The 27423-nt window shown below is 43.6% G+C and overlaps 1 protein-coding gene across 7 annotated transcripts in view; it reads right to left on the bottom strand.

Annotated features, from left to right (window-relative positions):
• The window catches only part of LOC118377951 (glutamate receptor 4-like), a 221545-nt gene that overhangs the window by 48209 nt on the left and 145913 nt on the right, over window positions 1–27423 (bottom strand). For all 7 annotated transcript variants that reach the window (XR_008068357.1, XM_052468011.1, XM_052468010.1 and 4 more), the window contains exons 11-13: window positions 25179–25385; window positions 21822–22037; window positions 21557–21717 (exon numbers count right to left, since the gene is read on the bottom strand). Coding sequence is in view for 6 of the 7 variants with exons in the window: in XM_052468011.1 (XP_052323971.1) it covers window positions 21557–21717; window positions 21822–22037; window positions 25179–25385 (584 nt within the window). In the remaining variant the exon portion in view is untranslated. The remainder of the gene's footprint in view (window positions 1–21556; window positions 21718–21821; window positions 22038–25178; window positions 25386–27423) is intronic.

Below are 27423 nucleotides of genomic sequence, written 5' to 3' on the forward strand. Positions count from 1 at the left end.
TGACTAATGTTCCCATAACGCTCCCCTGCTGTCTTATAGCCCTCATTGTTCTTGTGGCTCTGTCTTTGCTTTGATAGCTAATGACAGGCTATAGTACGTTATTATAGGCTTTGATAGCTTATGAAAGGCTATAGCACGTTATTATAGGCTTTGATAGCTTACAACTGGCTATCACACATCATTGCAGGCTATGATAGCTTACAATAGGCTATGCCACGTTATTATAGGCAATGATAGCCTATGAAACAATATTGCAGGCTATTGTAAGCTATGATAGCTTACAACTGACTATCACACATAATTACAGGCTATGATAGCCTGTTGTAAACTATCACATGTTGTTACAGGCTATGATAGCTTATGATAGGCTATGATAAGATGAATGTGCAAGTAGAGATACTGGAGTGCAAAGGAGCTAAATAAACAAATACATATAGTTTAGGGATGAGGTAGTTGGATGGGCTATTTAAAGATGGGCTATGTACAGTTGCAGTGATCTGTGAGCTGCTCTGACTGCTGGTGCTTAAAGCTAGTGAGGGAGATATGATTCTCCAGCTTCAGTGATTTTTGCAGTTCGTTCCAGTCATTGGCAGCAGAGAACTGGAAGGAAAGGCGGCCAAAGGAAGAGTTGGCTTTGGAGGTGACCAGTAAGATGTACCTGCTGGAGCGTGTGCTACGGGTGGGTGCTGCTATGGTGACCAGTGAGCTGAGATAAGGCGGGGATTTACTGAGCAAAGACTTGAAGATGACCTGGAGCCAGTGGGTTTGGCTGCGAGTATGAAGTGAGGGCCAGCCAACGAGAGCATACAGGTCGCAGTGGTGGGTAGGAAATAGGGCTTTGGTGACAAAACGGATGGCACTGTGATAGACTGCATCCAATTTGTTGAGTAGAGTGTTATTTTGTAAATGACATCACCGAAGTCGAGGATCGGTAGGATGGTCAGTTTTACAAGGGTATGTTTGGCAGCGTGAGTGAAGGAGGCTTTGTTGCGAAATAGAAAGCCGATTCTAGATGTAATTTTGGATTGGAGATGATTAATGTGAGTCTGGAAGGAGAGTTTACAGTCTAACCAGACACCTAGGTATTTGTAGTTGTCCACATATTCTAAGTCAGAACCGTCCAGAGTAGTGATGGTGATTTGTCAAAAGGACGTGAATAATTTTGGCGAGTTAAACAGTTAATGTGTTGATAATAATTGGGGAGCACGGAACCCAAATCCCTTTTGTTAATGCTGCCTCAGTCTCCAATTTGTTCAATGTCCAATGAAGGTCGTTGACAGCATTCTTCGTATCGGCCTGGGGCGGGATGTACACAGCCGTGGCATTAATCACTGAGAACTCTCTCGGAAGGTCAAATGGCTGACACTTGATGAGTCGACAAGTCGGGAGAGCAGAAGCTCGCAAGTTCCTGTACGTTTTCCCCATCACACCACTTGTTATTGGTTATAAAGCAGACGCCACAGCCTTTGTTCTTGCCAGAAAGAGCCCGCTTCTTATCCACTCGATGAACTGTAAACCCTGCTGGTTGTATATAATCCGTCAAGTCTCAGAATGTGATGTCCCTCTGTAAGGAGATCCTCACTCTGAGTTCGTCAACTTTATTCACTAGTAAACATTGGCGAGTAGTATGACATGAAGATAGAAAGAGATGGAGATAAAGAGACATGGAGATAGAGAGACATGGAGATAGAGAGACATGGAGATAGAGAGACATGGAGATAGAGAGACATGGAGATAGAGAGACATGGAGATAGAGAGACATGGACATAGTATCAGGTTTCAGGTAAGACCCAAGTGCAGACTGTGTTGAAGTAACAATGTTTATTGCAAAAACAGGGGCAGGCAAACGACAGGTCAGGCAGGCAGGGGTCGATAATCCAGAGTGGTGGGGCCAAGGTACAGGACGGCAGGCAGGCCCATGGTCAGGTCAGGAAGAGGTCGGGAATCCAGAGTCAGGTCAGGCAATGGTCAAAACCAGGAGGATGATTTAAAGAGAGACTGGGGAATAGCAGGGGCTGAGACAAAACGCTGGTTGACTTGAACAAACAAGACCAACTGGTACAGACTGACAGAAAACACAGGTATAAATACCCAAGGGATAAGTGGGGAAGATGGGAGACACCTGGAGGGGGGTGGAGACAAGCACAAGGACAGGTGATACAGATCAGGACGTGACAGATAGAGAGTGATGGAAATAGAGAGACATTGAGATGTGATGCAGAGAATGATGGAAAGAGAGAAGGTGCAGTGAGATGTACTGTGGTATTGTGGTTTTATTCCTGACCTTGTGAGCTAATGAATAAGTGAGCAGGTCTGTTGGCCTCAGTAGACAGATGGGAGAGTTATTCAGTAGACAGAGGGGAGAGTTATTCAGTAGACAGAGGGGAGAGTTATTCAGTAGACAGAGGATATAGTTATTCAGTAGACAGAGGAGAGAGTTATTCAGTAGACAGAGGAGAGAGTTATTCAGTAGACAGAGGCGAGAGTTATTCAGTAGACAGAGGCGAGAGTTATTCAGTAGACAGAGCGGAGAGTTATTCAGGAGACAGAGGAGGGAGTTATTCAGTAGACAGAGGAGGGAGTTATTCAGTAGACAGAGGGGAGAATTATTCAGTAGACAGAGGGGAGAGTTATTCAGTAAACAGAGGGGAGAGTTATTCAGTAAACAGAGGGGAGAGTTATTCAGTAGACAGAGGAGAGAGTTATTCTGTAGACAGAGGAGAGAGTTATTCAGTAGCCAGAGGAGAGAGTTATTCAGTAGCCCGAGGAGAGAGTTATTCAGTAGACAGAGGATATAGTTATTCAGTAGATAGAGGATATAGTTATTCAGTAGACAGAGGGGAGAGTTATTCAGCAGACAGAGGATATAGTTATTCAGTAGACAGAGGAGAGAGTTATTCAGTAGACAGAGGAGAGAGTTATTCAGTAGCCAGAGGCGAGAGTTATTCAGTAGACAGAGCGGAGAGTTATTCAGGAGACAGAGGAGGGAGTTATTCAGTAGACAGAGGAGGGAGTTATTCAGTAGACAGAGGAGGGAGTTATTCAGTAGACAGAGGGGAGAATTATTCAGTAGACAGAGGGGAGAGTTATTCAGTAAACAGAGGGGAGAGTTATTCAGTAAACAGAGGGGAGAGTTATTCAGTAGACAGAGGAGAGAGTTATTCTGTAGACAGAGGAGAGAGTTATTCAGTAGCCAGAGGAGAGAGTTATTCAGTAGCCCGAGGAGAGAGTTATTCAGTAGACAGAGGATATAGTTATTCAGTAGATAGAGGATATAGTTATTCAGTAGACAGAGGGGAGAGTTATTCAGCAGACAGAGGATATAGTTATTCAGTAGACAGAGGATATAGTTATTCAGTAGACATAGGGGAGAGTTATTCAGTAGACAGAGGATATAGTTATTCAGTAGACAGGGGGGAGAGTTATTCAGTAGACAGAGGATATAGTTATTCAGTAGACAGAGGAGAGAGTTATTCAGTAGACAGAGGAGAGAGTTATTCAGTAGACAGAGGGGAAGAGGGGAGAGTTATTCAGTAGACAGAGGAGAGAGTTATTCAGTAGACAGAGGGGAAGAGGGGAGAGTTATTCAGTAGACAGAGGAGAGAGTTATTCAGTAGACAGAGGAGAGAGTTATTCAGTAGACAGAGGAGAGAGTTATTCAGTAGACAGAGGAGAGAGTTATTCAGTAGACAGAGGAGAGAGTTATTCAGTAGACTGAGGGGAGAGTTATTCAGTAGACAGAGGAGAGAGTTATTCAGTAGACTGAGGAGAGAGTTATTCAGTAGACAGAGGAGAGAGTTATTCAGTAGACAGAGGAGAGAGTTATTCAGTAGACAGAGGAGAGAGTTATTCAGTAGACAGAGGAGAGAGTTATTCAGTAGACAGAGGAGAGAGTCATTCAGTAGACAGAGGAGAGAGTTATTCAGTAGACAGAGGAGAGAGTCATTCATGACATTACCTCCCATTACTCTATTATTATTTAATATACACCCAAATCCACTTGGCCACCCACACACACACCCTAACCCAGACACCTACACACACCCTAACCCAGACACCCACACACACACCCTAACCCAGACACCTACACACACCCTAACCCAGACACCCACACACACCCTAACCCAGACACCTACACACACCCTAACCCAGACACCCACACACACACCCTAACCCAGACACCTACACACACACCCTAACCCAGACACCCACACATACACCCTAACCCAGACACCCACACACACACCCTAACCCAGACACCCACACACACACCCTAACCCAGACACCCACACACACACCCTAACCCAGACACCTACACACACCCTAACCCAGACACCCACACATACACCCTAACCCAGACACCCACACACACACCCTAACCCAGACACCCACACACACCCTAACCCAGACACCTACACACACCCTAACCCAGACACCTACACACACCCTAACCCAGACACCTACACACACCCTAACCCAGACACCTACACACACCCTAACCCAGACACCTACACACACCCTAACCCAGACACCTACACACACCCTAACCCAGACACCCACACATACACCCTAACCCAGACACCCACACACACCCTAACCCAGACACCACACACACCCTAACCCAGACACCTACACACACCCTAACCCAGACACCCACACACACCCTAACCCAGACACCTACACACACCCTAACCCAGACACCTACACACACCCTAACCCAGACACCTACACACACCCTAACCCAGACACCCTAACCCAGACACCTACACACACCCTAACCCAGACACCTACACACACCCTAACCCAGACACCCTAACCCAGACACCTACACACACCCTAACCCAGACACCCTAACCCAGACACCTACACACACCCTAACCCAGACACCCTAACCCAGACACCTACACACACCCTAACCCAGACACCTACACACACACCCTAACCCAGACACCTACACACACCCTAACCCAGACACCCTAACCCAGACACCTACACACACCCTAACCCAGACACCCTAACCCAGACACCTACACACACCCTAACCCAGACACCTACACACACCCTAACCCAGACACCTACACACACCCTAAACCAAACACCCTAACCCAGACATCCTAACCCAGACACCTACACACACCCTAACCCAGACACCTACACACACCCTAACCCAGACACCTACACACCCTAAACCAAACACCCTAACCCAGACATCCTAACCCAGACACCTACACACACCCTAACCCAGACACCTACACACACCCTAACCCAGACACCCTAACCCAGACACCTACACACACCCTAACCCAGACACCTACACACACCCTAACCCAGACACCTACACACACCCTAACCCAGACATCCTAACCCAGACATCCTAACCCAGACACCTACACACACCCTAACCCAGACACCTACACACACCCTAACCCAGACACCTACACACACCCTAAACCAAACACCCTAACCCAGACATCCTAACCCAGACACCTACACACACCCTAACCCAGACACCTACACACAGCCTAAACCAAACACCCTAACCCAGACACCTACACACACCCTAACCCAGACACCTACACACACCCTAACCCAGACACCTACACACACCTAACCCAGACATCCTAACCCAGACATCCTAACCCAGACACCTACACACACCCTAACCCAGACACCTACACACACTAACCCAGACACCTACACACACCCTAAACAAAACACCCTAACCCAGACACCCTAACCCAGACACCTACAGACACCCTAACCCAAACACCCTAACCCAGACATCCTAACCCAGACACCTACACACACCCTAACCCAGACACCTACACACACCACACAGCTGTAATTTCAGTGGTTTATTGACAGGTTAAAGGTCTTTCCCTCAGATAAATAAAGAGAAACGGTGATCAAGAATTAACTGCGTGAATTAAGCTGAAGATATTTTTCTCTCTCACTCTTCTCAAAGATTCTCATGTTCATTCTTAACCTCTCTCCTTCCTTCTCTCTCTCTCGCTCGGTCTCATTCTCTCCCTCTCTCCCTTGTTCCAAAGCTCAGAGGAAGAGAGAGAGAGAGAGAGAGAGAGAGAGAGAGAGAGAGAGGGGAACGAGAGAGTGCGAGAGCGAGAGAGAGAGAGAGCGAGAGAGTGAGAGTGAGTGACTGTTTTCCAGCCCACCCAAGCTTGACCCGACCATTGAGAATGATTTAAACCATTTTTGAGGGGTGGAGCTGGTGATTCTGCTCCATCAGAGACATGACAGGGTGTCGCATCACCATCTCAAGGTCACCCTCACTGTGAGCTAACGTTAGCTGGCTGGTTCGCTAGCTAATGTTATGTGTATGATCTTATTCTTTGTATCTCAGACACAGTTGCTTGACTAGTAAACGCAATAGAACCTGGTGGTTAGCTACCTGCAGATTCATGCAGGGTAGTAACATTATCAGTTGTGATTATGGTCCATTGTGTAGCTAGCTAGCTAGCATAATTTTGAAAAACTGGATGATTACTTCCAGGATTACTTTTAAATTCAGGAAGGATGTTTTTGGGAAAAGTTCTTTGACACTTCTGTTTTCTCAAGACATTCAAATCAGCATTGAAAAAAGGCACAAGTTCAAGTTTGTTCCAACTGAGCAAATCTGACCACAACTCAGAGACCACTATGATGACACAACAAATGTGTTTGATGGATCGCGGGAAAAGAGCAGGAACAGGCTATTGTAGGTTACAGTCCAAGCCATGTCTTCCAATGGTGTGACTGCTGTCGGCATCCAAAGATGATCCAACTTGAATAAGCGCTTGTAGGTAAGGATGACTGCAGTGGTGTCGTCTATGGCGATACGGATATCACTAATTACTGATATCTACATAGCGCATACATGTGAATCACACTGCTGCTCTCTCATTTAGCTATTTGCGCCTTAAGGATTTATTGTGGATGTCTGTTCACATATTTAAATGTAAATTTGAATCCAAAAATGGTTGAATTCAAGAAGTTGAAGCTGCCTATTTTTATTTAACTAGGAAAGTCAGTTAAGAACAAATTCTTATTTACAATGATGGCCAAACCCAGATGGCGCTGGGCCAATTGTGCACTGTCCTATGGAACTCCCAATCACGTCCGGTTGTAATGCAGCCTGGTTTCGAACCAGGGACTGCAGTGACACCTGTTGCACTGAGATGCAGTACCATAGACCACTGCACCCGGTCAATCATTGTTTCTGAAACCAGTGGACAGCCAGTGAAAAATGCGCTCATGCAACAGCTGCATAGTGCAGATCCCAGCCTATGGAATAAAAGTAGAGCATTTATTACACAATCTAATTCATGCTGAAAAAAAATACATCCCATAGGCCCAATGGACACATTCTTAAACTCTTACACTTTTTATAAACGTAAAGAGGAAATCTGTAGTTACTACATCCATTTTTGGACTTAAAGTAGAAAGTTCTAAGTTCCTTGGCATACACATCATGGACAAACTTAAATGGTCCACCCACACAGACAGTGCGGTGAAGAAGGCACCACAGCTTCTCTTCAACCTCAGGAGGCTGAAGAAATTTGGCTTGTCACCTAAAACCCTCACAAACTTTTACAGATGCACAATTGAGAGCATCCTGTATCACCACATGGTACGGCAACTGCACCGCCCACAACAGCAAGGCTCTCCAGAGGATGGTGCGATCTACACAGCTACCTGCCCTCCAGGACACCTACAGCAACCGATGTCACAGGAAGGCCAAAAAGATAATCAAGGACAACAACCACCCGATCCACTGCCTGTTCACACCGCTACCATCCAAAAGGTGAGGTCAGTACAGGTGCATCAAATTGGGACGGAGAGACTGAAAAACAGCTTCTATCTCAAGGCCATTTGACTGTTAAACAGCCATCACTAACACAGAGAGGTTGCTGCCTATATACAGACTTGAAGTCATTGACTACTTTAATAAATGGATCACTAGTCACTTTAATAATGTTTACATATCTTGCATTACTCATCTCATATGTATACACTGTATTTTATACCATCTATTGCATATTGCCTATGCCACTCTGTCATTGCTCTTCCATATATTTATAGTGTATGTATATATTCTTATTCCATTCTTTACTTAGATTTGTGTGTATTAGGTAGTTGTGGTAGAATTGTTAGATTAGATTAAGTTTAAGCATTTTGCTACACTTGATAGGAGATGGAGAAAACACCTGTCTCCGGATTACATCTTGAAACTAAGGGCAACCAGGGCAGGGAGAAGCATCCATGATGTATACGGACAAGATAGTCTAGCTATTTACATTTTCAGATATTACACGTTTCTAATTTTGACAGAAAGTTGTTTTCATTTCAAGTTAAAGTGTACTCTTAGCTAGCTAGCTAACATTAGCTGGCTGGCTCGCTAGCTAATGTTACGTGTATGATCTTATTACTCATATCTCAGAGCCATTTGCTTTGCTAGTTATAGCCTAATGTTGGCTAGCTAACATTGAACCTGATTGGCTAGCTACCTGCAGATTCATGCAGGGTTGTAACGTCATGAGTTGGGATTATGGTTCATTGTTTACCTAGCTAGCTAGCTAGCTACATGTCGTAACAAAAGACTCCATTATGCAAGTAACCATTTCAATAGAATGTCACCGGGACAACTGTTCATAGACGTAGCTGCTCTGATTTCAGAGCACTCTTGTCGAATTTATGAATGCTCAATACCCGTTGAATGTGGCCGGTGTCAGTAAAAAAGCCTAAGCAGCTCTGCTAGGGTGAGTAAAATGGTCAGTGAGCTGTTTTCTCATTTTTGTCTAGAAGTAGTTTGCAAGCTAGCCAACGTTAGCTTGGGTGCTTGACTGTTGTTGTTATGACAGAACGCTCAAATCAACACTTAAAGAGATGTGTGGGGCTAAAGCTTAAGAGGGTGTGAATGATGCTGAATGGGCGTAGACAAAGAAGAGCTCTCCAGTAGGTACCAAAACATTCAAAGGCCATTTTATCAAAAGTGAGTTTACAAGTTTAATAACTTTCAAAGCAGAATTACTTTCCCATTGTTTCCTCAAATGCACTACATTATATACCATTTTGTAGCTCTGTGTCTCCTCTTTTATCCAATGTAAAAAAAAACAATTTCAAAATTTGCTACATAAGACCGAATCAAGGTTGTCGGTCACATTTTTTTAATGTTACAGCTTTATTCCAAAATGGATTAAATAAATGTTTTTCTTCAACAATCTACACACAATACCCCATAATGACAAAGTGAAAACAGGTTTTTATAATTTTTTTCAAACGTATTAAATTAAAAAACAGAAATACCTTATTTACAAAAGTATTCAGACCCTTTGGTATGAGACTCAAAATTGAGTTGTATCCTGTTTCTACAACTTGATTGGAGTCCACCTGTGGTAAATGTAATTGAATGGACATGATTTGGAAAGGCACACACCTGTCTGTATATGGTGCCACAGTTGACAGTGCATGTCAGCGCAAAAGCCAAGCCCTGAGGTCGAAGGAATTGTCCTTAGAGCTCCAAGACAGGATTGTGTCGAGGCACAGATCTGGGGAAGGGTACCAACATATTTCTGCAGCATTGAAGGTCCCCAAGAACATAATGGCCTCCATTATTCTTAAATGGAAGAAGTTTGGAACGACCAAGACTCTTCCAGAGCTGACCACTCGGCCAAACTGAACAATCATGGGAGAAGGACCTTGGTCAGGCAGGTGACCAAGAACCTGATGGTCACTGACAAAGCTCCAGAGTTCATCTGTGGAGATGGGAAAACCTATCAGAAGGACAAACATCTCTGCAGCACTCCACCAATCAGGCCTTTATTGTAGAGTGGCCAGACGGAAGCCACTCCTCAGTAAAAGTCACATGACAGCCACTTCGTGTTTTCCAAAAGGCACTTAATGGACTCTCAGACCATGAGAAACTAGAAGCTCTGGTCTTGCAAAAGGACAATGACCCTAAGCACACTGTCAAGACAATACAGGAGTGGATTCAGGACAAGTCTGTGAATGTCCCGAACTTGAACACGATCGAGCATCTCTGGAGAGGCCTGAAAATAGCTGTGCAGCGACACCCCCCATCCAACCTGACAGAGCTTGAGAGGATCTACAGAGAAAAATGGGAGAAACTCCCCAAATACAGGTGTGCCCAGCTTGTAGTGTCATACCCAAGACGACTCGAGGCTGTCAATTTTAGAATAAGGCTGTAACTTAACAATGTGGAAAAAGTCAAGGGGACTGAATACTTTACGAATGCACTGTATATTCAAAACGCATACTGCCTCCAGCTCATTGTAAAGTGGTGTGTGATGCTCTGAAGCGTGCCTAGTTACCTATGCACTTGAATGGGAAGTGCTCTTCAATTACCAGTTGAGAAATAAAAATAGTAGCTATTTTTAATCATGAGCACATTTTTTACGGCTACGGTGTTGCGATTGCCTTTAGAATCTTTGCACAATGATTGTGCTATTTAAATCATGTTTCACTCCAACAGCAAGCAAAAACTGTCTAAGTTGTGTCAGCAGCTCTCGCGCTACATCTGCTGGTATTTACAGTATATCAATGAATAGGCTAAAATGCATTATTTCGTAACGGGATTTATATTTTGTCCCAGACAATTTTATTTAGCGGCTTAATTATTTTTTTTTGTGGCCGAAAGCTGGCTAATACTGGCTAACGGAAACCATGGTTTCCGTTAGCCAGATAGAGAGGGCAGGAGATAGAGAGGGCAGGAGAGAGAACAAAATAAAAAGAGTGGGTGAGAGAGAGACAGGGAGGAACAGAGAGAGAGAGAGAGAGAGAGAGAGAGAGTGTAAAGGTCTAAGTATAGGACTGTGTGTGAGAGAGAGATGCTCCTTCTCAGACTGCAGTGATCACTGCAGCAGGGAAACAGAGACTGACACTGAATACAAATGATCCTATAGACATTCAATACACTCACAACACAGTATACCAATATACTTAGAAACCCCAAATCACAACACACATACAATCACAAGCACTCATACTCAATCCAGAAATGGAACCACCTAGCTACAGACTGTATTGATCCAGAAATGAGACCACCTCGCTACAGACTGTATTGATCCAGAAATGGAACCACCTAGCTACAGACTGTATTGATCCAGAAATGAGACCGCCTAGCTACAGACTGTATTGATCCAGAAATGAGACCGCCTAGCTACAGACTGTATTGATCCAGAAATGAGACCACCTAGCTACAGACTGTATTGATTCAGAAATGGAATCACCTAGCTACAGACTGTATTGATCCAGAAATGAGACCACCTAGCTACAGACTGTATTGATCCAGAAATGAGACCACCTAGCTACAGACTGTATTGATCCAGAAATGAGACCACCTAGCTACAGACTGTATTGATCCAGAAATGAGACCACCTAGCTACAGACTGTATTGATCCAGAAATGAGACCACCTAGCTACAGACTGTATTGATCCAGAAATGGAACCACCTAGCTACAGACTTTATTGATCCAGAAATGAGACCACCTAGCTACAGTCTGTATTGATCCAGAAATGAGACCGCCTAGCTACAGACTGTATTGATCCAGAAATGAGACCGCCTAGCTACAGACTGTATTGATCCAGAAATGAGACCACCAAGCTACAGACTGTATTGATCCAGAAATGAGACCGCCTAGCTACAGACTGTATTGATCCAGAAATGAGACGAGCTACTGTATGTGTATTTTAGAGAATAGGCTTCATATAGAGGTGGACTGGTAGTGACATTATGGGGTGATTTAAAATCTCTCTAGGGTACGTGGGACGCTAGCGTCCCATCTGGCCAACATCCAATGAGGTTGCAGAGCGCCAAATTCAATTACAGAAATGCTCATTATAAAAATTCAGAAAACAAAACATCTTTTACATAGGTTTAAAGACTAACTTCTTGTTAAACCAACCACAGTGTCGAATTTATAAAATGCTTTTCCCGCGAAAGCATACCTAGCCCAGAACATACCTAGCCCAGAACATACCTAGCCCAGAACATTCCTAGCCCAGAACATAGCCCAGTTGACAAATTATTACAAACAGTAACCAGCCAAGCAGAAGCGTTACAAAACTCAGTGCTCAGTGCTAGAGATAAAATTCATCCCTTACCTTTGATGATCTTCATATGGTGTTAATCAGAAGACATTCATTTACTCAATAAATGTTCCTTTTGTTCGATGAAGTCTCTTTATATCCAAAGACCTCAGTTTTGTTAGCGTGTTTTCTTCAGTAATCCACAGGTCTCAAACTCAGTCAAAACAATCAGACAAAATAAATCAAAATTGTATCCGTAAAGTTCATAGAAACATGTAAACGATGTTTATATTCAATCCTCAGGTTGTTTTTTAGCCTAAATGATCTATAATATTTAAACCGGACAATAACGTCATCAATATAAAAGGTAAACAAGAAATGCACATGCGCCTGAAAAAGCTCTGCAACACATTAAGGTCCACTCGTTCAGACTGGTCTTATTCCCTCATTTATAAGAATACAAGCCTGAAACGATTTCTAAAGACTGTTGACATCTAGTGGAAGGCATAGGAACTGCAAATGGAGTCCTAAGTCAATGGATACTGAAATGGAATTGTATAGAAAACTACAAAACCAAAAATAAACTACTTCTTGAATGGATTCTTCTCAGGTTTTCGCCTGCTAGATCAGTTCTGTTATACTCACAGACACTATTTTAACAGTTTTGGAAACTTTGGAGTACTTTATATCCAAATCTATCAGTTATATGCATATCATATCTTCTGGGCCCGAGTAGCAGGCGGTTGAATTTGGGCATGCTTTTCATCCAAAATTCCGAATGCTGCCCCCTACCCTAGAGAGGTTAAATTGCTAACGTTGGCTTTAGAATAACATTGGCTATAGAATAACATTGGCTATAGAATAACATTGGCTATACAATAACATTGGCTATAGAATAACATTGGCTATAGAATAACATTGGCTATAGAATAACGTTGGCTATACAATAACATTGGCTATAGAATAACATTGGCTATAGAATAACATTGGCTATAGAATAACGTTGGCTATTGAATAACATTGGCTATAGAATAACATTGGCTATAGAATAACGTTGGCTTTAGAATAACATTGGCTATAGAATAACATTGGCTATAGAATAACTTTGGCTATACAATAACATTGGCTATAGAATAATATTGGCTATAGAATAACGTTGGCTATACAATAACATTGGCTATAGAATAACATTGGCTATAGAATAACGTTGGCAATAGAATAACATTGGCTATAGAATAACATTGGCTATAGAATAACATTGGCTATAGAATAACGTTGGCTATAGAATAACATTGGCTATACAATAACATTGGCTATAGAATAACATTGGCTATAGAATAACATTGGCTATAGAATAACGTTGGCTATACAATAACATTGGCTATAGAATAACATTGGCTATAGAATAACGTTGGCTATAGAATAACGTTGGCTATAGAATAACATTGGCTATAGAATAACATTGGCTATAGAATAACTTTGTCTACAGAATAACGTTGGCTATACAATAACATTGGCTATAGAATAACATTGGCTATACAATAAGTATGAGATTAGCATATAATTGTGGGACGGTTATTACTCCCATTCACACATGGGGACAGGGGGACAAGCAGGTGTGTGTATGATTATGTGTGTGTATGTGTGTGTGTGTGTGTGTGTGTGTGTGTGTGTGTGTGTGTGTGTGTGTGTGTGTGTGTGTGTGTGTGTGTGTGTGTGTGTGTGTGTGTGTGTGTGTGTGTGTGTCTGCCATTACGAGGGCTGAGGCTGGAATTGGACTGTCAATCAAACTCATGGAGATTAGTGGGAGTCGACAGGTGATTTCAAGTGAGAGGGAGGGAGAGAGAGGTGGAGAAAAACAGAGTGAAGGGGAGGAGAGGGAGGGAGAGAGAGAAAGAGGAGAGAGATAGAGGTGGAGAGAAACAGACAGAATGGGAGGAGAGAGAGGGAGAGAGAGAGGTGGAGAGAAACAGAGAGAGAGGGAAGGAGTGGGAGGGGAGTTAGATAGAGGGCTGGGAGACAGGTAAAATTCAGAAGACAAATCACCCCGTCCTCATTCAATGTTCTCTTCCCTCAGGTAATGGAACATAGACTTGTACCGCAAACACACGTACAAGCACGCATGTACCCATACACACACACAGTTACTTTCTCCAGAAAAGCAAGTGCCACTCCTTGAGAGCTTGGAGATTATTCAAATGTTACAGTATAGAGGTAATGCAGTGTCTGTCTGCATGTCTGTCTGTCTGTCTGTCTGTCTGTCTGTCTGTCTGTCTGTCTGTCTGTCTGTCTGTCTGTCTGTCTGTCTGTCTGTCTGTCTGTCTGTGTGTGTGTGTGTACTTGTGTGTGTGTCCTAATGCACAGAACACAGGCAGCTGATCATGTAAGGCTGATGTAAAGCTACATAATATGTCCATTAGCCTCAGAAAACCCGAATAAGCCCAGGTACTGGATTCCTGAGTGTGAGTGAGTAAAACAGTGTTGACCTGTGTGTGTGTCAGAGTGTCAGTGAGAGAAAGAGAATGTGATAAAGTGAATCGGCCCATTAGTCTGTCGAAAAAGTCCCTTCCACGTACTAAAATACTCTGGTTAAGTGGTAGATACTGTACCTGCTGAAGGTCGGTCCCTCTCTCTCTCTCTCTCTCTCTCTCTCGCTCTCTCTCTCTGCATGCTGGGAGTGTTTGGTGCATGCTGGGAATTGTTTGAGCGAGTGCTAGCGTGAGTGTTGTGTAGAGTTAGATATCCTGGGTTTTCTTTCAGTTTTCCTTTTCTTGGTGATATCCCTTTTCTTCTATGCATTTGGTAGCAGTGTTGGTATTTCTTAAAGAAGAGCGTCTTGTTGATTGTATAGTTGAGCATGGTGTATTTCTTAAAGAAGAGCGCCTTGTTGATCGTATAGTTGAGCATGGTGTATTTCTTAAAGAAGAGCGCCTTGTTGATCGTATAGTTGAGCATGGTGTATTTCTTAAAGAAGAGCGCCTTGTTGATCGTATAGTTGAGCATGGTGTATTTCTTAAAGAAGAGCGCCTTGTTGATCGTATAGTTGAGCATGGCGTACTTCTTAAAGGTATGTTAATTGAAGTTACGGCACTTTTTTCTCCGTCAACAAGGGTAACGATTTCGAATGTATCACCGTTTATTCCCAATGAGCTATTGAAGCGCGAGTTATTGTGGTTTGGGAAGTTTGCAAGTTCAATTAAGATTGTCCTGTTGGGTTGCAAACAGCCTCAGAAAACCCGAATAAGCCCAGGTACCGGATTCCTGAGTGTGAGTGGGAAATGTTTTGCAGCAGAAAAATATTGTTGTAGAAGGTAAGGATGTATCTGAAGAGCCATTTCCTCAGACTGGTGAGGAGTTGCACAGTACGAGTGCTGGGGTACAGGAGGGGGTTCATGTAGAGCTAGGCTCCCAGGTAGTGTAGAAAATGCCCACTATGAGTAATGGGGTATATATATATATATATGCCATTTAGCAGACGCTTTTATCCAAAGCGACTTACAGTCATGTGTGCATACATTCTACGTATGGGTGGTCCCGGGAATCGAACCCACTACCCTGGCGTTACAAGCGCCATGCTCTACCAACTGTGCTACAGAAGGAGGGGGTTCATGTAGAGCTAGGCTCCCAGGTAGTGGAGAAAATGCCCACTACGAGTAGTGGGGTACAGGAGGGGGTTCATGTAGAGCTAGGCTCCCAGTTGGTGGAGGAGATTCCCACTACGAGTAATGGGGTTCAGGTGGGGCTAGTCTCCCGGGTAGTGGGTGAGATGCCTGGTACGAGTGATGGGGTGCAAGTGGGGAGTGTTGAAAGTGATGTGGTAGAGGGGAGCCAGGGGTTTGTGGACTCAGTTGATGAGGATCAGGAGAAGGATATGGATATCTCTCCTGATACGATAGCAGCTGGTGACGACTCAATTTACAATCTAGAGGAGGTAAATGGGTTTCTGGATCAGACTTTTGGGAAATCTGTGAAATTGGCAGATTTTTTTGATGTTGATAAGTTTGTGCGGTCAGCTGTGATGCTACAGAAGACGGTGGGGTTAGACCAGTTGAGTGAGTAGTGTTACTGCTGTCACAGCAGAAAAAGGTCATGGGAAACATGGTCAGATTAAGAGAAAATTAAAAGAATGATGATCATGCCTCATAGGGTGTTTATTTTTTATCTTTGTCTGGTTTCTCTGTGGTTGCTTTTCCTATCTCTTTTCTATATGGAGGTACTAAGGGTAGGTTCTCTCAATAATAATGGGGGAAGGGACAGAAATAAGAGGCCTTGGGCATTAGAAGTAATAAAACAGAAAAGGCTTAATGTAGTTTTTCTACAGGAGACACATAGTGATGAGGCTAATGAGGTTAACGGGTATGTGGTGGGAGGGTCAGCATATACTCAGTCATGGTACTAATTTCAGTGCTGGGGAGGCAATCTTGTTTTCCTCAGCCTTTAGGGTGACTGAGGTATCTACAACAGAGATTGTCAAGGGTCGGGTTTTATTGGTCAAGGTGGATGTTATGTTTTTTATTTTTTAATGTTTATGCTCCTAATTAGGGTACAGAGCGTATTGTTGTTTTTGATAAAATAAAGGAAACCTTAAGACAGTGTGACCAAGAGGGGTGTATGGTTTTAGGGGGGGACTGGAATTGTACAGTAGATTTTACAGTTGACCGCACCGCTGAAGAACCTCACCTGCGGTCAGCCACTTGCCTGTCTGGTCTATTAACTGAGTTTGAGCTTTCTGATGTGTGGAGAGTAAGGAATGCAACAGTTAGGCAGTACACATGGTTAAAAGTTAATGAAGGTCATGTCAGTACAGCAAGGTTAGACAGGTTGTATGTATCTGATCACTACTGTAGTAGGGTTGGAAGGTTAGACAGGTTGTGTGTATCTGATCACTACTGTAGTAGGGTTGGAAGGTTAGACAGGTTGTATGTATCTGAGCACTACTGTAGTAGGGTTGGAAGGTGTGACATTACTCCTGTAGGTTTCTCTGACCACCATATTGTTACTGTTGATATTCACTTGTCCTGTCCACGAAGGTCATCATCTTACTGGTATTTTAATGTGAAATTGTTACATGATGTCATGTTTTGTGAAAGGTTTTTGTTGTTTTGGGAAAAATGGAGGGTTACAAAGGGGAATTTTGAGTCCTTGAGACAATGGTGGGAGGTTGGGAAGGCCCAAATACGAGTATTTTGTCAAAGGTATACTGCTCTGTCTCGTATTGAAGTTAAAGAGACTATCAGGGCCCTTGAACAGGACATCAAATCTATTGAATTGAAGCTGATCACTCAGAATGACCCTGGATTAGTCATGAAATTACAGGACAAGAGACATGAACTGAGGTCGTTTCTACATGAAAGAGTGAAGGGTGCCTTGATTAGGTCTCGTTTCGCTTCCCTCAAGGATATGGATGCTCCTAGCGCTTTAAAAAAACATAGGACAGTTGACATTGCAACGTAAACAGATGGTCTGCCTTAGTCTCCCTGATGGGATGGTGACCAATGATGACAGTGAAATGCATCAACATGCCGTGGCCTTTATAAAAGTTCCCCCTTATCCCAGCTCGCTGGTCACCATAGCATCACCCACCTGTAGCACGCGCTCCAGCTGGTATATCTCTCTGTTCACCCCCAAAACCAATTCTTTCTTTGGCCGCCTCTCCTTCCACTTCCCTGTTGCCAATGACTGGAACAAACTACAAAAATCTCTGAAACTGGAAATACTTATCTCCCTCGCTAGCTTTAAGCACCAGCTGTCAGAGCAGCTCACAGATTACTGCACCTGTACATAGCCCACCTATAATTTAGCCCAAACAACTACCTCTTTCCCTACTGTATTTATTTGATTTTATTTATTTATTTATTTTGCTCCTTTGCACCCCATTATTTTTATTTCTACTTTGCACATTCTTCCACAGCAAATCTACCATTCCAGTGTTTTACTTGCTTTATTGTCACGTTCTGACCTTTATTCCTTTGTTTTGTCTTTATTTAGTATGGTCAGAACGTGAGTTGGGGTGGGCAGTCTATGTTAGTTTTTCTATATGTTCTATTTATATAATAATAATAATTTCTGTGTTTGGCCTGATATGGTTCTCAATCAGAGGCAGCTGTCTATCCTTGTCCCTGATTGAGAACCATATTTAGGTAGCCTGTTTTCCTCTGTGTTTTGTGGGTGGTTATTTTCAGTCTTTGTGTGTCTGCACCAGATAGAACTGTTTTGGTTGTCACTTTGTTGTTTTGTATTTTTGAAGTGTTCAGTTTCTTATTAAAAAGATGAACACTAACCACGCTGCACTTTGGTCCTCTCATTCTTCCGCCGACGACAACCCTTACAGGCCGAGCCCCTGGCATCAATGGTTTACCATCTGATTTCTATAAGCACTTTTGGGGGTCTATTGGGGAGGATTTTTATGAAGTGGTGTTTGAATCTTTTCATGAGGGTTCTCTTCCTGTATGCTGTCAACGTGCGGTGCTTTCACTGTTGCCAAAAAAGGGGGATTTGGCTCTCATAAAAAATTGGAGACCTGTTGCTTTGCTGTGCGCAGAATATAAAATTGTTTCTAAATGTCTCTCAAACAGGTTGAAAGAGTATCTGGGATTGTAGGTCCACAAGGACCAGTCCTACTGTGTACCTGATCGCTCTATTGTTGACAACTTGTTTCTAATAAGATATGTTTTAGACATTTGTAAACTGTCTGATGTAAATGTGGGTTTACTTTCTTTGGATCAGGAGAAGGCTTTTGATCGTGTGGACCACCAGTACTTGTTTAAAACAATGAAATCCTTTGGGTTTGGGGATGTTTTTTTGTCTTGGATGAATTTACTGTATGCTGGGGCCTCGTGTATGGTGAAGGTGGGTGGTGGTTTAAGTTGCCCCATCCCTGTCCAAAGGGGCATCAGGCAGGGATGCCCAATTTCAGGGCAGTTATATAGTCTGGCGATTGAACCAATGCTTTGTTTTTTAAGAGCGAAGCTTACTGGTTTCTCTGTGTCAGGTGTAATGAAGGGTCCCACGATAGCACTGTCTGCGTATGCAGATGACATGACAGTTTTTATTACAGGGGGTGAGGGTGCCTCCTCAGCTAGAGTCAATTGGGGAGGCAGGTCAGCTTCAGATGGGCTCCGCTCCACGGTTACCAGGGGGGCTTCAGTGGGGCAGAGATGGGATGAAGACTTTTTTTTCTAAACTACAATGTCTTTCAGAAAAAGAACTGGGAGGGTGTAGTGGAGAAAGTGTGTACTAGACTGTTAAGGTGGAAATGGGTGCTGGCCCAGCTGTCTTATAGGGGAAGGGTCCTGGTAGCTAATAATCTTGCTGCCTCTAACCTGTGGCACAGACACATGATTTTGCAGCCACCAAAGGGTCTGATACAACAGCTTCAGAGGACCCTTGTCAATTTCTTCTGGTCTGGACAACACTGGACTAAAGCTGCAGCCCTGTACCTGCACGAGGGTGGGCAAGACCTGGTGGACATTTCCTCTAGAATCATGGCTTTCCGGCTTCAAGCAGCCCAGAGACTGTTGTACAGTGACGGTTCTAGCAGCCCAGAGACTGTTGTACAGTGACGGTTCTAGCAGCCCAGAGACTGTTGTACAGTGACGGTTCTAGCAGCCCAGAGACTGTTGTACAGTGACGGTTCTAGCATCCCAGAGACTGTTGTACAATGACGGTTCAAGCTGGGTTGACACAGCCTACACGTTGATGAGGAGGTGGCTGTTTGGGCTTAGACAAACACCTTTTCCTCTTAAAGCTGGAGGGGGGTGATTTGCCTGGCCTGACTCCATTTTATGAGTCTGTTATGCAGGCTTGGAGTTCTTGTCAAGTCCCGTAAGGCTGGCACGCCACCAGGGATGTGGCTTTTTGAAGAGCCTCTTTTTCACAACACTGCCATCCAGTCCCGTGTTCTGGGTTCAGCTAGCCTACGTTCATGCCTGTTAGGCGTGGGAATGTACCAAGCTGGGTCATCTGATGCGGAACAGGAATAGATTGTTGGAGGAGCTGGGAGAAAGAGTGGGGATCCGATCATCTCGCCTACTAAGGAAGGTCATCGTTGAGGTCTGTGACTCCTTGCTAATGCTTAATCTGCAGTATGTGACTGATACTTCCAAATCTGATCGGTGGAAGGAGGGTCTGGATTATGTGTTCCCTGCACCGATTGTTAGTGCTGCAGCAGGGGCATTCGAGGAGGACGTGGGGATGCTGCTTTCCTTCAATACCCCGGAGCTGGGGGAGTTCAAGGAGGTGGGAACGAAGGCCATGTACAGAATATGTGTAAAGGTGTCCCATGCCTCTTCCCTGAAGGGTAAAAGGCTGTTGGCAATCATTATACAAACTGCCTATTAATAAGAGGACAGCTGACCACCAATGGAGGATAATACATGGATCCATCGCCACCAATATGCATCTGGTACACCTGGATCCTACTGTTGGGGAGGGGTGTCCATTCTGTGCTGAGTCTGAAACTCGGGTACATTTGTTTTTACAGTGTCCCAGGTTGGTCTGGATGATTGACCTGATCACTAATTGGTTCTCAGCATTGGGAGAGGTTTTCTCTTCCCAACTGCATATATTTGGGCCAAAGTACAGGTTTAGTCAAAAGGGTGTCGTTGTGTTGCTTAATTTTGTGTTAGGGGCAGCAAAATCAGCGATATGGAAGACCCGAAAGAACAGTATTCGGGGACAGGGGTCTGTGGATGTGGTGGGAATGCTGGAGGGAATGTTGGCAGCAAGACTTAGAGTTGAGTTTGCCTATTATTTATCTGTTTATGAGTATATGGAGTATTCAGAGGCTGTTGTGTTAAGTTACTGTGGAGGAGTAATTGGAGTTGTGATTTTAATTGATGTGTTACCATGGTTTTGTATGAGTATGTATTGTGTGGTGGGCTCTCTCTCTCTCTCTCTCTCTCTCTCTCTCTCTCTCTCTCTCTCTCTCTCTCTCTCTCTCTCTCTCTCTCTCTCTCTCTCTCTCTCTCTCTCTCTCTCTCTCTCTCTCTCTCTCTCTCTCTCTCTCTCTCTCTCTCTCTCTCTCTCTCTCTCAGATGTTCTCCCTAAAGGTATGTGGATGGTGGACATTAATATTTCACTAAACTGCATTCTGAGGTTATCAATAATAAAATGCTATATTCTTATAAATATTCTAAAAATAAAGCATGACTTTTTCCCCCGTTGAAGCATTAAAGTTTAATATGCAGCAAACTGCCAGTCTCCCACACAAAATGAAGGCTGACCAAGGGGTCATACTTAGTGTGCTGTTGTGTGTATGTGTTTCTTTGACACATCTTTCGCTCCCCTCTCACACTGGACACCAGTGTATGTCACAATAGTACAATAGAGAGAGGCTGTCTGACACTGAGTCAACTGGTTGGAATCACAACAATCAGTATGACCAACAGTTTCTGACACAGGACAAACGCACTCTGACATTAGAGACAGATGGGTTGGCAGAGACACAGACAAGCACTCACACACATGCACCCATACACAGTCACGCACACATATACACACACACACTCACCGTGGTGAGATGTCGCAGCCCTGCTGCATGAAGGCCCCCAGTGAGAACCAGAGTGAATTGAAGATGCCAAACTCATTGGGTGGCTGGTCAGTGGGGCCTGGCTCAGTAGAGCCTTCCTCTGGCTCCTCTGCATGCCACTCATATGGACTGAAGCGACTCACCTGGGGACAGAGGAAAGGGGCTGGTTACAAAGTGTCCGGGCTTTTATTCTAGCCCAGCTCTACACAGCTGATTCAACTGATTGTGGTCACACACACACACTCACCAGAAACAGCACCACACTGACCCCTATGTAAGCGAAGACGATGCACATCCAGATCTCGTAGGCCAGAGGGTCCAGGAAGGAGAACACTCCAGGTTTAGACTTCTGGGGCTTCTTGATCATGATGGAGATCCCCAAGGACATGAAGGGCTTAGAGAAGTCTATCACCTCCTCACGTACCAGGGTTATAGTCAGAGGGGCGACCGCTATCTCTGCTTTCTACAGGACGGGGGTAAAGGCGGGGGGATTGGGAGGGAGAGCGGGGGAGGGAGACAGAAAATCATTCATAAAGGCCAGACACAGGAAACCAGAATACAAATCAACCATCAAGGTCTGTCTTCCTATCCACCACATACACCAGGGAGAAAACATCCTTATTTTAGTGCTGCAACAATTGACCTTGGATTCATATAATCAACAATACAGTACCTAATACAGTACATGCATTTTCCCTACAAAAGAGAAAGAGTATGAGAGAATTAAGAAATAGACAAAGGGAGCAATAGAGAGCTGAAGAGAGAGAAACAGAGTGTGTGAGACAGACAGAGTGAGAGAGAAGGAGAGAAATATATAGAGAGAGAAAGTGAGAGAGAAAGAGAGAGAGAGAGAGAGAGAGAGAGAGAGAGAGAGAGAGAGAGAGAGAGAGAGAGAGAGAGAGAGAGAGAGAGAGTTAGAGAGGGAGAAAGTAAGAGAGCGAGAGAGGGAGAAAGTAAGAGAGCGAGAGGGAGAAAGTAAGAGAGCGAGAGAGAGAGAGAGAGAGAGAAGTAAGAGAGAGAGAGGGAGAAAGTAAGAGAGCGAGAGAGGGAGAAAGTAAGAGAGAGAAAGTTAGAGAACGAGAGAGAGAGAGAAAGTAAGAGAGTGAGAGAGAGAGAAAGTAAGAGAGCGAGAGAGAGAGAAAGTAAGAGAGCGAGAGAGAGAAAGTAAGAGAGCGAGAGAGAGAGAAAGTAAGAGAGCGAGAGAGAGGGAAAGAGGATGAGGGACAGATAAATACATTATCTCCCCTCAGCTAGAACAGATCAATGATTGGACACGACTGGGAATGTTTAGAATTATTCAAAGCGAATGAATTATGTGACTGGTAATGACTCATTCTGTAAAATGTGCTTACGGAGCGAGAGCACACATTCATGTACAGTCGCTGGAGTAGAACACACACACACACACACACACACACACACACACACACACACACACACACACACACACACACCACTGATATAGTCAGAGAGAAGCCTGACTTTCGAAAATGTACAAAGTAGATTAGTCATCGACTGATTACAGTCACTATTCCAATGTGTCTGCTGGCAGGCAGCTGGAGAAAATATGACTGAATCCTGGGAGGAATTAAGCACAGTGGACGAGAGAGCAAATCAAGCAGCAGTCTAGAGCTATTATTTAGATAGGGGTCAGAGACAAAGCCGGGACGGGGGTTAGATGTTTCCAAAGTGAAAGCCAGCAAGGGTACAGTAGACACAATACTTTCAAGTTTCAAGTTTTAATGTCACATGCACAACTATACAGTGAAATGCTTTTCGTGCCGCTCTAAACCCAACAATGTGGTAATCAATAACATTGTGATAAAAAAAATTAACAAGGTAGAACAAAAAAACACAAGATATAAAATAGGAAATAAGAACACGATAAAGTAAGTAATATTAGAGTTCATACAAGGAAATCAGTCAACTGAATAAATGCATTAGGCCCTAATCTATGAATTTCACATGACTGGGAAGAAAGATATGCATCTGTTGGTCACAGATTAAAAAAAGAAAGAAGTGGATCCTTAAAAAGAACCTTAAAAAGAAAGAAGTGGATCAGAAAACCAGTCAGTATCTGGTGTGACAACCATTTGCCTCATGCAGCACGGCATCTCTCCTTTGCATAGAGTGGCTCAGGCTGTTGACTGTGACCTGTGGAATAAATGTCCCTCTGCTCTTCAATGGCTGTGTGAAGTTGCTGGATATTGTCGGGAACTGGAACAGGCTGTCGTACACATTCTTTCCGGAGCATTCCAAACATGCTCAATGGGCGACATGTCTGGTGATTATGCAGGCCAATGTAAGAACTTTGATATTTCCAGCTTCCAGGAATTGTGTTCAGATCCTTGTGAAATGGAGCCGTGCACTATCATACTGCACCATAAGGTGATGGCGGTGGATGAATGGCACGACAATATGCCTCAGGATCTCTTCACGGTATCTCTGTGCATTCAAATTACCGTCGATAAAATGCAATTGTGTTCGTTGTACGTAGCTTATGTCTGTCCATACCATAAGACATTCTTCAGTTGTGCAAATCCACAGTTTCATCAGCTGGTGGTTGGTCTCAGACGATTCTGCAGGTGAAGAAGCCGGATGTGGAGGTTCTGGGCTAGCATGGTTACACGTGGTCTGCGGTTGTGACCACGGTTTGGACATACTGCCAAATTCTCTAAAACAACATTGGAGGAAGCTTATGATAGATACATTAACATTAATTTCTGCACATTTTACAGTGGACTTTTACTGTCATCAGCACAAGGTGTGTCATGATCATGCTGTGTAATTAGCTCTTGATATGCCACATCTGTCAGGTGGATTTATTATCTTCGTAAAGTAGAAATGCTCACTAACAGGGATGTAAACAAATTTGTGCACAACATTTGAGAGAAATAAGCTTTTTGTGTGTGTGAAACATTTCTGGGATCTTTTATTTCAGCTAATGAAACATGGGACCAACACTTTACATGTTACATGTATATTTTTGTTCCGTATATATACACAGGGTCAGTTCCAGTACCATATTTTCAATGCACCGGGATATTGGACAGATAGTTTACCACCCTTGGGTTAGATAACTATGTTAAATAATAACTAGTCTTGGAGGTCATGATCCCAGTTTGTGTTATTTAGGACAGTGTTTCTTTATCCTGATCCTGGGGACCCAGGGTGCACATTTTAGATATTGGCCTAGCATTACACACCTGATTCCACAAATGAAAGGTTTGATGATGAGTTGAATAGTGGAATCAGGTGTGTAGTGATTGGGTAAAAGCATAATGTATCCCGTTGGGTCCCCAGGACCAGGATTAAGAAACACTGCTTTAGGCACATCTCCTGGATAATAGGGGTGCTGAGGGTGCTGCAGTCCCTGATGAATTCAAATGTAAAAAATAATAATAATACAATTTAAAAAATGGGCTGAAATGTCTTGTCTGTCTAATTAAAAAGTACCATGACAGTATCTAACAATATAGATTAACTTTGTTTAATAGGAACTAACTATCCTCAGTAGAACTACATCAAACTCCAAGATAAGATGAAAGGAACTAAAAGTAACCATTTCAAACATCACTCCTTCCCATCCTCCCTCCATCCTTACCCCATAGACCAGTTCTCCCACCATGCCATTCCAGATCTTGGTCTCGGGGTCTCTGGCTCCGTACTTGCCGTCAGGGACGATGGCGATCTTGTACTTGATGCCGATGTGTTTGGCGATCTCTGAGGCCAAGTCCACGCAGTAGCCCTCGAACTGGTCATTCCCCTCAAACATCTCCCAGTTCTTCTTCAGCATCACATAAGGACCCTCCTACACCCACAAACACACCAATCAGAGATAGAGAGGGGGGCGCGGGGAGGTCAAACGGACCAATCAACTCACATTGACCACTGACCAACAAATCAGGGACTTCTGGAGTGGGAGGAGCTTTTTGGAATGGCATGCAGCCAGAGCCAAAGCCTCCACTGGATGACAGGATTGCATTGATGGAGACAGGAGAGACATTTTATGGCAACCAAAGAACATTTTAAAAGGCCACTGTGTGATGAGCAGTGTGTTGCAGTGGCTTGCAAAATTATTTACCACCTTGGCATTTTTCCTATTTTGTTGCCTGACAATCTGGAATTAAAATGGATTTTAGGGGGTTTGTCTCATTTGATTAACACAACATGCCTACCACTTTGATGATGCTAAATATTTTTGATTGTGAAACAAACAAGAAATAAGAAAAAAACTGAAAACTTGAGCGTGCATAACTATTCACCCCCCAAAGTCAATACTATCTAGAGCCACCTTTTGCAGCAATTACAGCTGCAAGTCTCTTTGGGTATGTCTCTATAAGCTTTGCACATCTAGCCACTACATTTTTGCCCATTCATTATGGCAAAACTGCTCCAGCTACTTCAAGTTGGATGTGTTCTGCTGGGGTACAGCAATCTTTAAGTCATACCACTGATTCTCCATTGGATTGAGGTCTGGGCTTTGACTATGCCATTCCAAGACATTTAAATGTTTCCCCTTAAACCACTTGAATTTTGCTTTAGCAGTATGCTTAGGGTCATTGCCCTGCAGGAAGGTGAACCTCCGTCCCAGTCTCAAATCTCTGGAAGACTGAAACAGGTTTCCCTGTTTTTAGCGCCACCCATCATTCCTTAAATTCTGACCAGTTTCCCAGTCCCTGCTGATGAAAAACATCCCCACAGCATGATTCTGCCACCATCACGCTTCCCTGTGGGGATGGTGTTCTCGGGGTGATGTGAAGTGTTGGGTTTGCGCCAGAAATAGTGTTTTCCTTGATGGCCAAAAAGCTCAATTTTAGTCTCATCTGACCAGAGTACCTTCTTCCATATGTTTGGGGGGTCTACCACATGCCTTTTGGCGAACACAAAACATGTTTGCTTATTTTTTTCTTTAAGCAATGGCTTTTTTTCTGGCCACTCTTCCGTAAAGCCCAGCTCTGTGGAGTGTACAGCTTAAAGTGGTCCTATGGACAGACACTCCAATCTCCGCTGTGGAGCTTTGCAGCTCTTTCAGGGTTATCTTTGGTCTCTTTGTTGCCTCTCTGATCAATACCCTCCTGCCTGGTCCGTGAGTTTTGGTGGGCGTCCCTCTTTTGGCAGGTTTGTTGTGGTGCCATATTCCTTCCATTGTTTAATAATGGATTTAATTGTGCTCCGTTGGGTTGTTCAATGTATCTGATATTTTTTTATAACCCAACCCTGATCTGTACTTCTCCACAACTTTGTCCCTGACCTGTTTGTAGAACTCCGTGGTCTTCATGGTGCCGCTTGCTTGATGGTGCCCCTTGCTTAGTGGTGTTGCAGACTGTGGGGCCTTTCAGAACAGATGTATATATATGGAGATCATGTGACAAATCATGTGACACTTAGATTGAAATTATTTAACTAATTTTGTGACTTCTGAAGGTAATTGGTTGCACCAGATCTTATTTAGGGGCTTCATAGCAAAGGAAATGTGCACTCACCACTTTTCCATAATTTTTTGTTGTTGAATTTTTTAACTAAATTTGGACTATTTTGTGTATGTCCATTACATGAAATCCAAATAAAAATCAATTTAAATGACAGGTTGTAATGCAACAAAATAGGAAAAATGCCAAGGGGGGTGAATACTTTTGCAAGGTCCTATATATCCTCATGGTCTGTGATTGGTGCCAAGTTTATGTTCCCTGGCTGACTCCACACAGATGATGTATCTTAAAAATAACAAATGAATAATAGAAAAGTATAAGAGAGAGTTAAGCAGCTATAGAGCAGAGAGGGAGCGGGTCTAGAGGTAGATATACAGGGAAGGTGCATTCTCTGTCTGGAGAGAACCTTTATACCTC

Source organism: Oncorhynchus keta, chromosome 18 (genome assembly GCF_023373465.1).
Source record: "Oncorhynchus keta strain PuntledgeMale-10-30-2019 chromosome 18, Oket_V2, whole genome shotgun sequence".
NCBI lineage: Eukaryota > Metazoa > Chordata > Actinopteri > Salmoniformes > Salmonidae > Oncorhynchus > Oncorhynchus keta.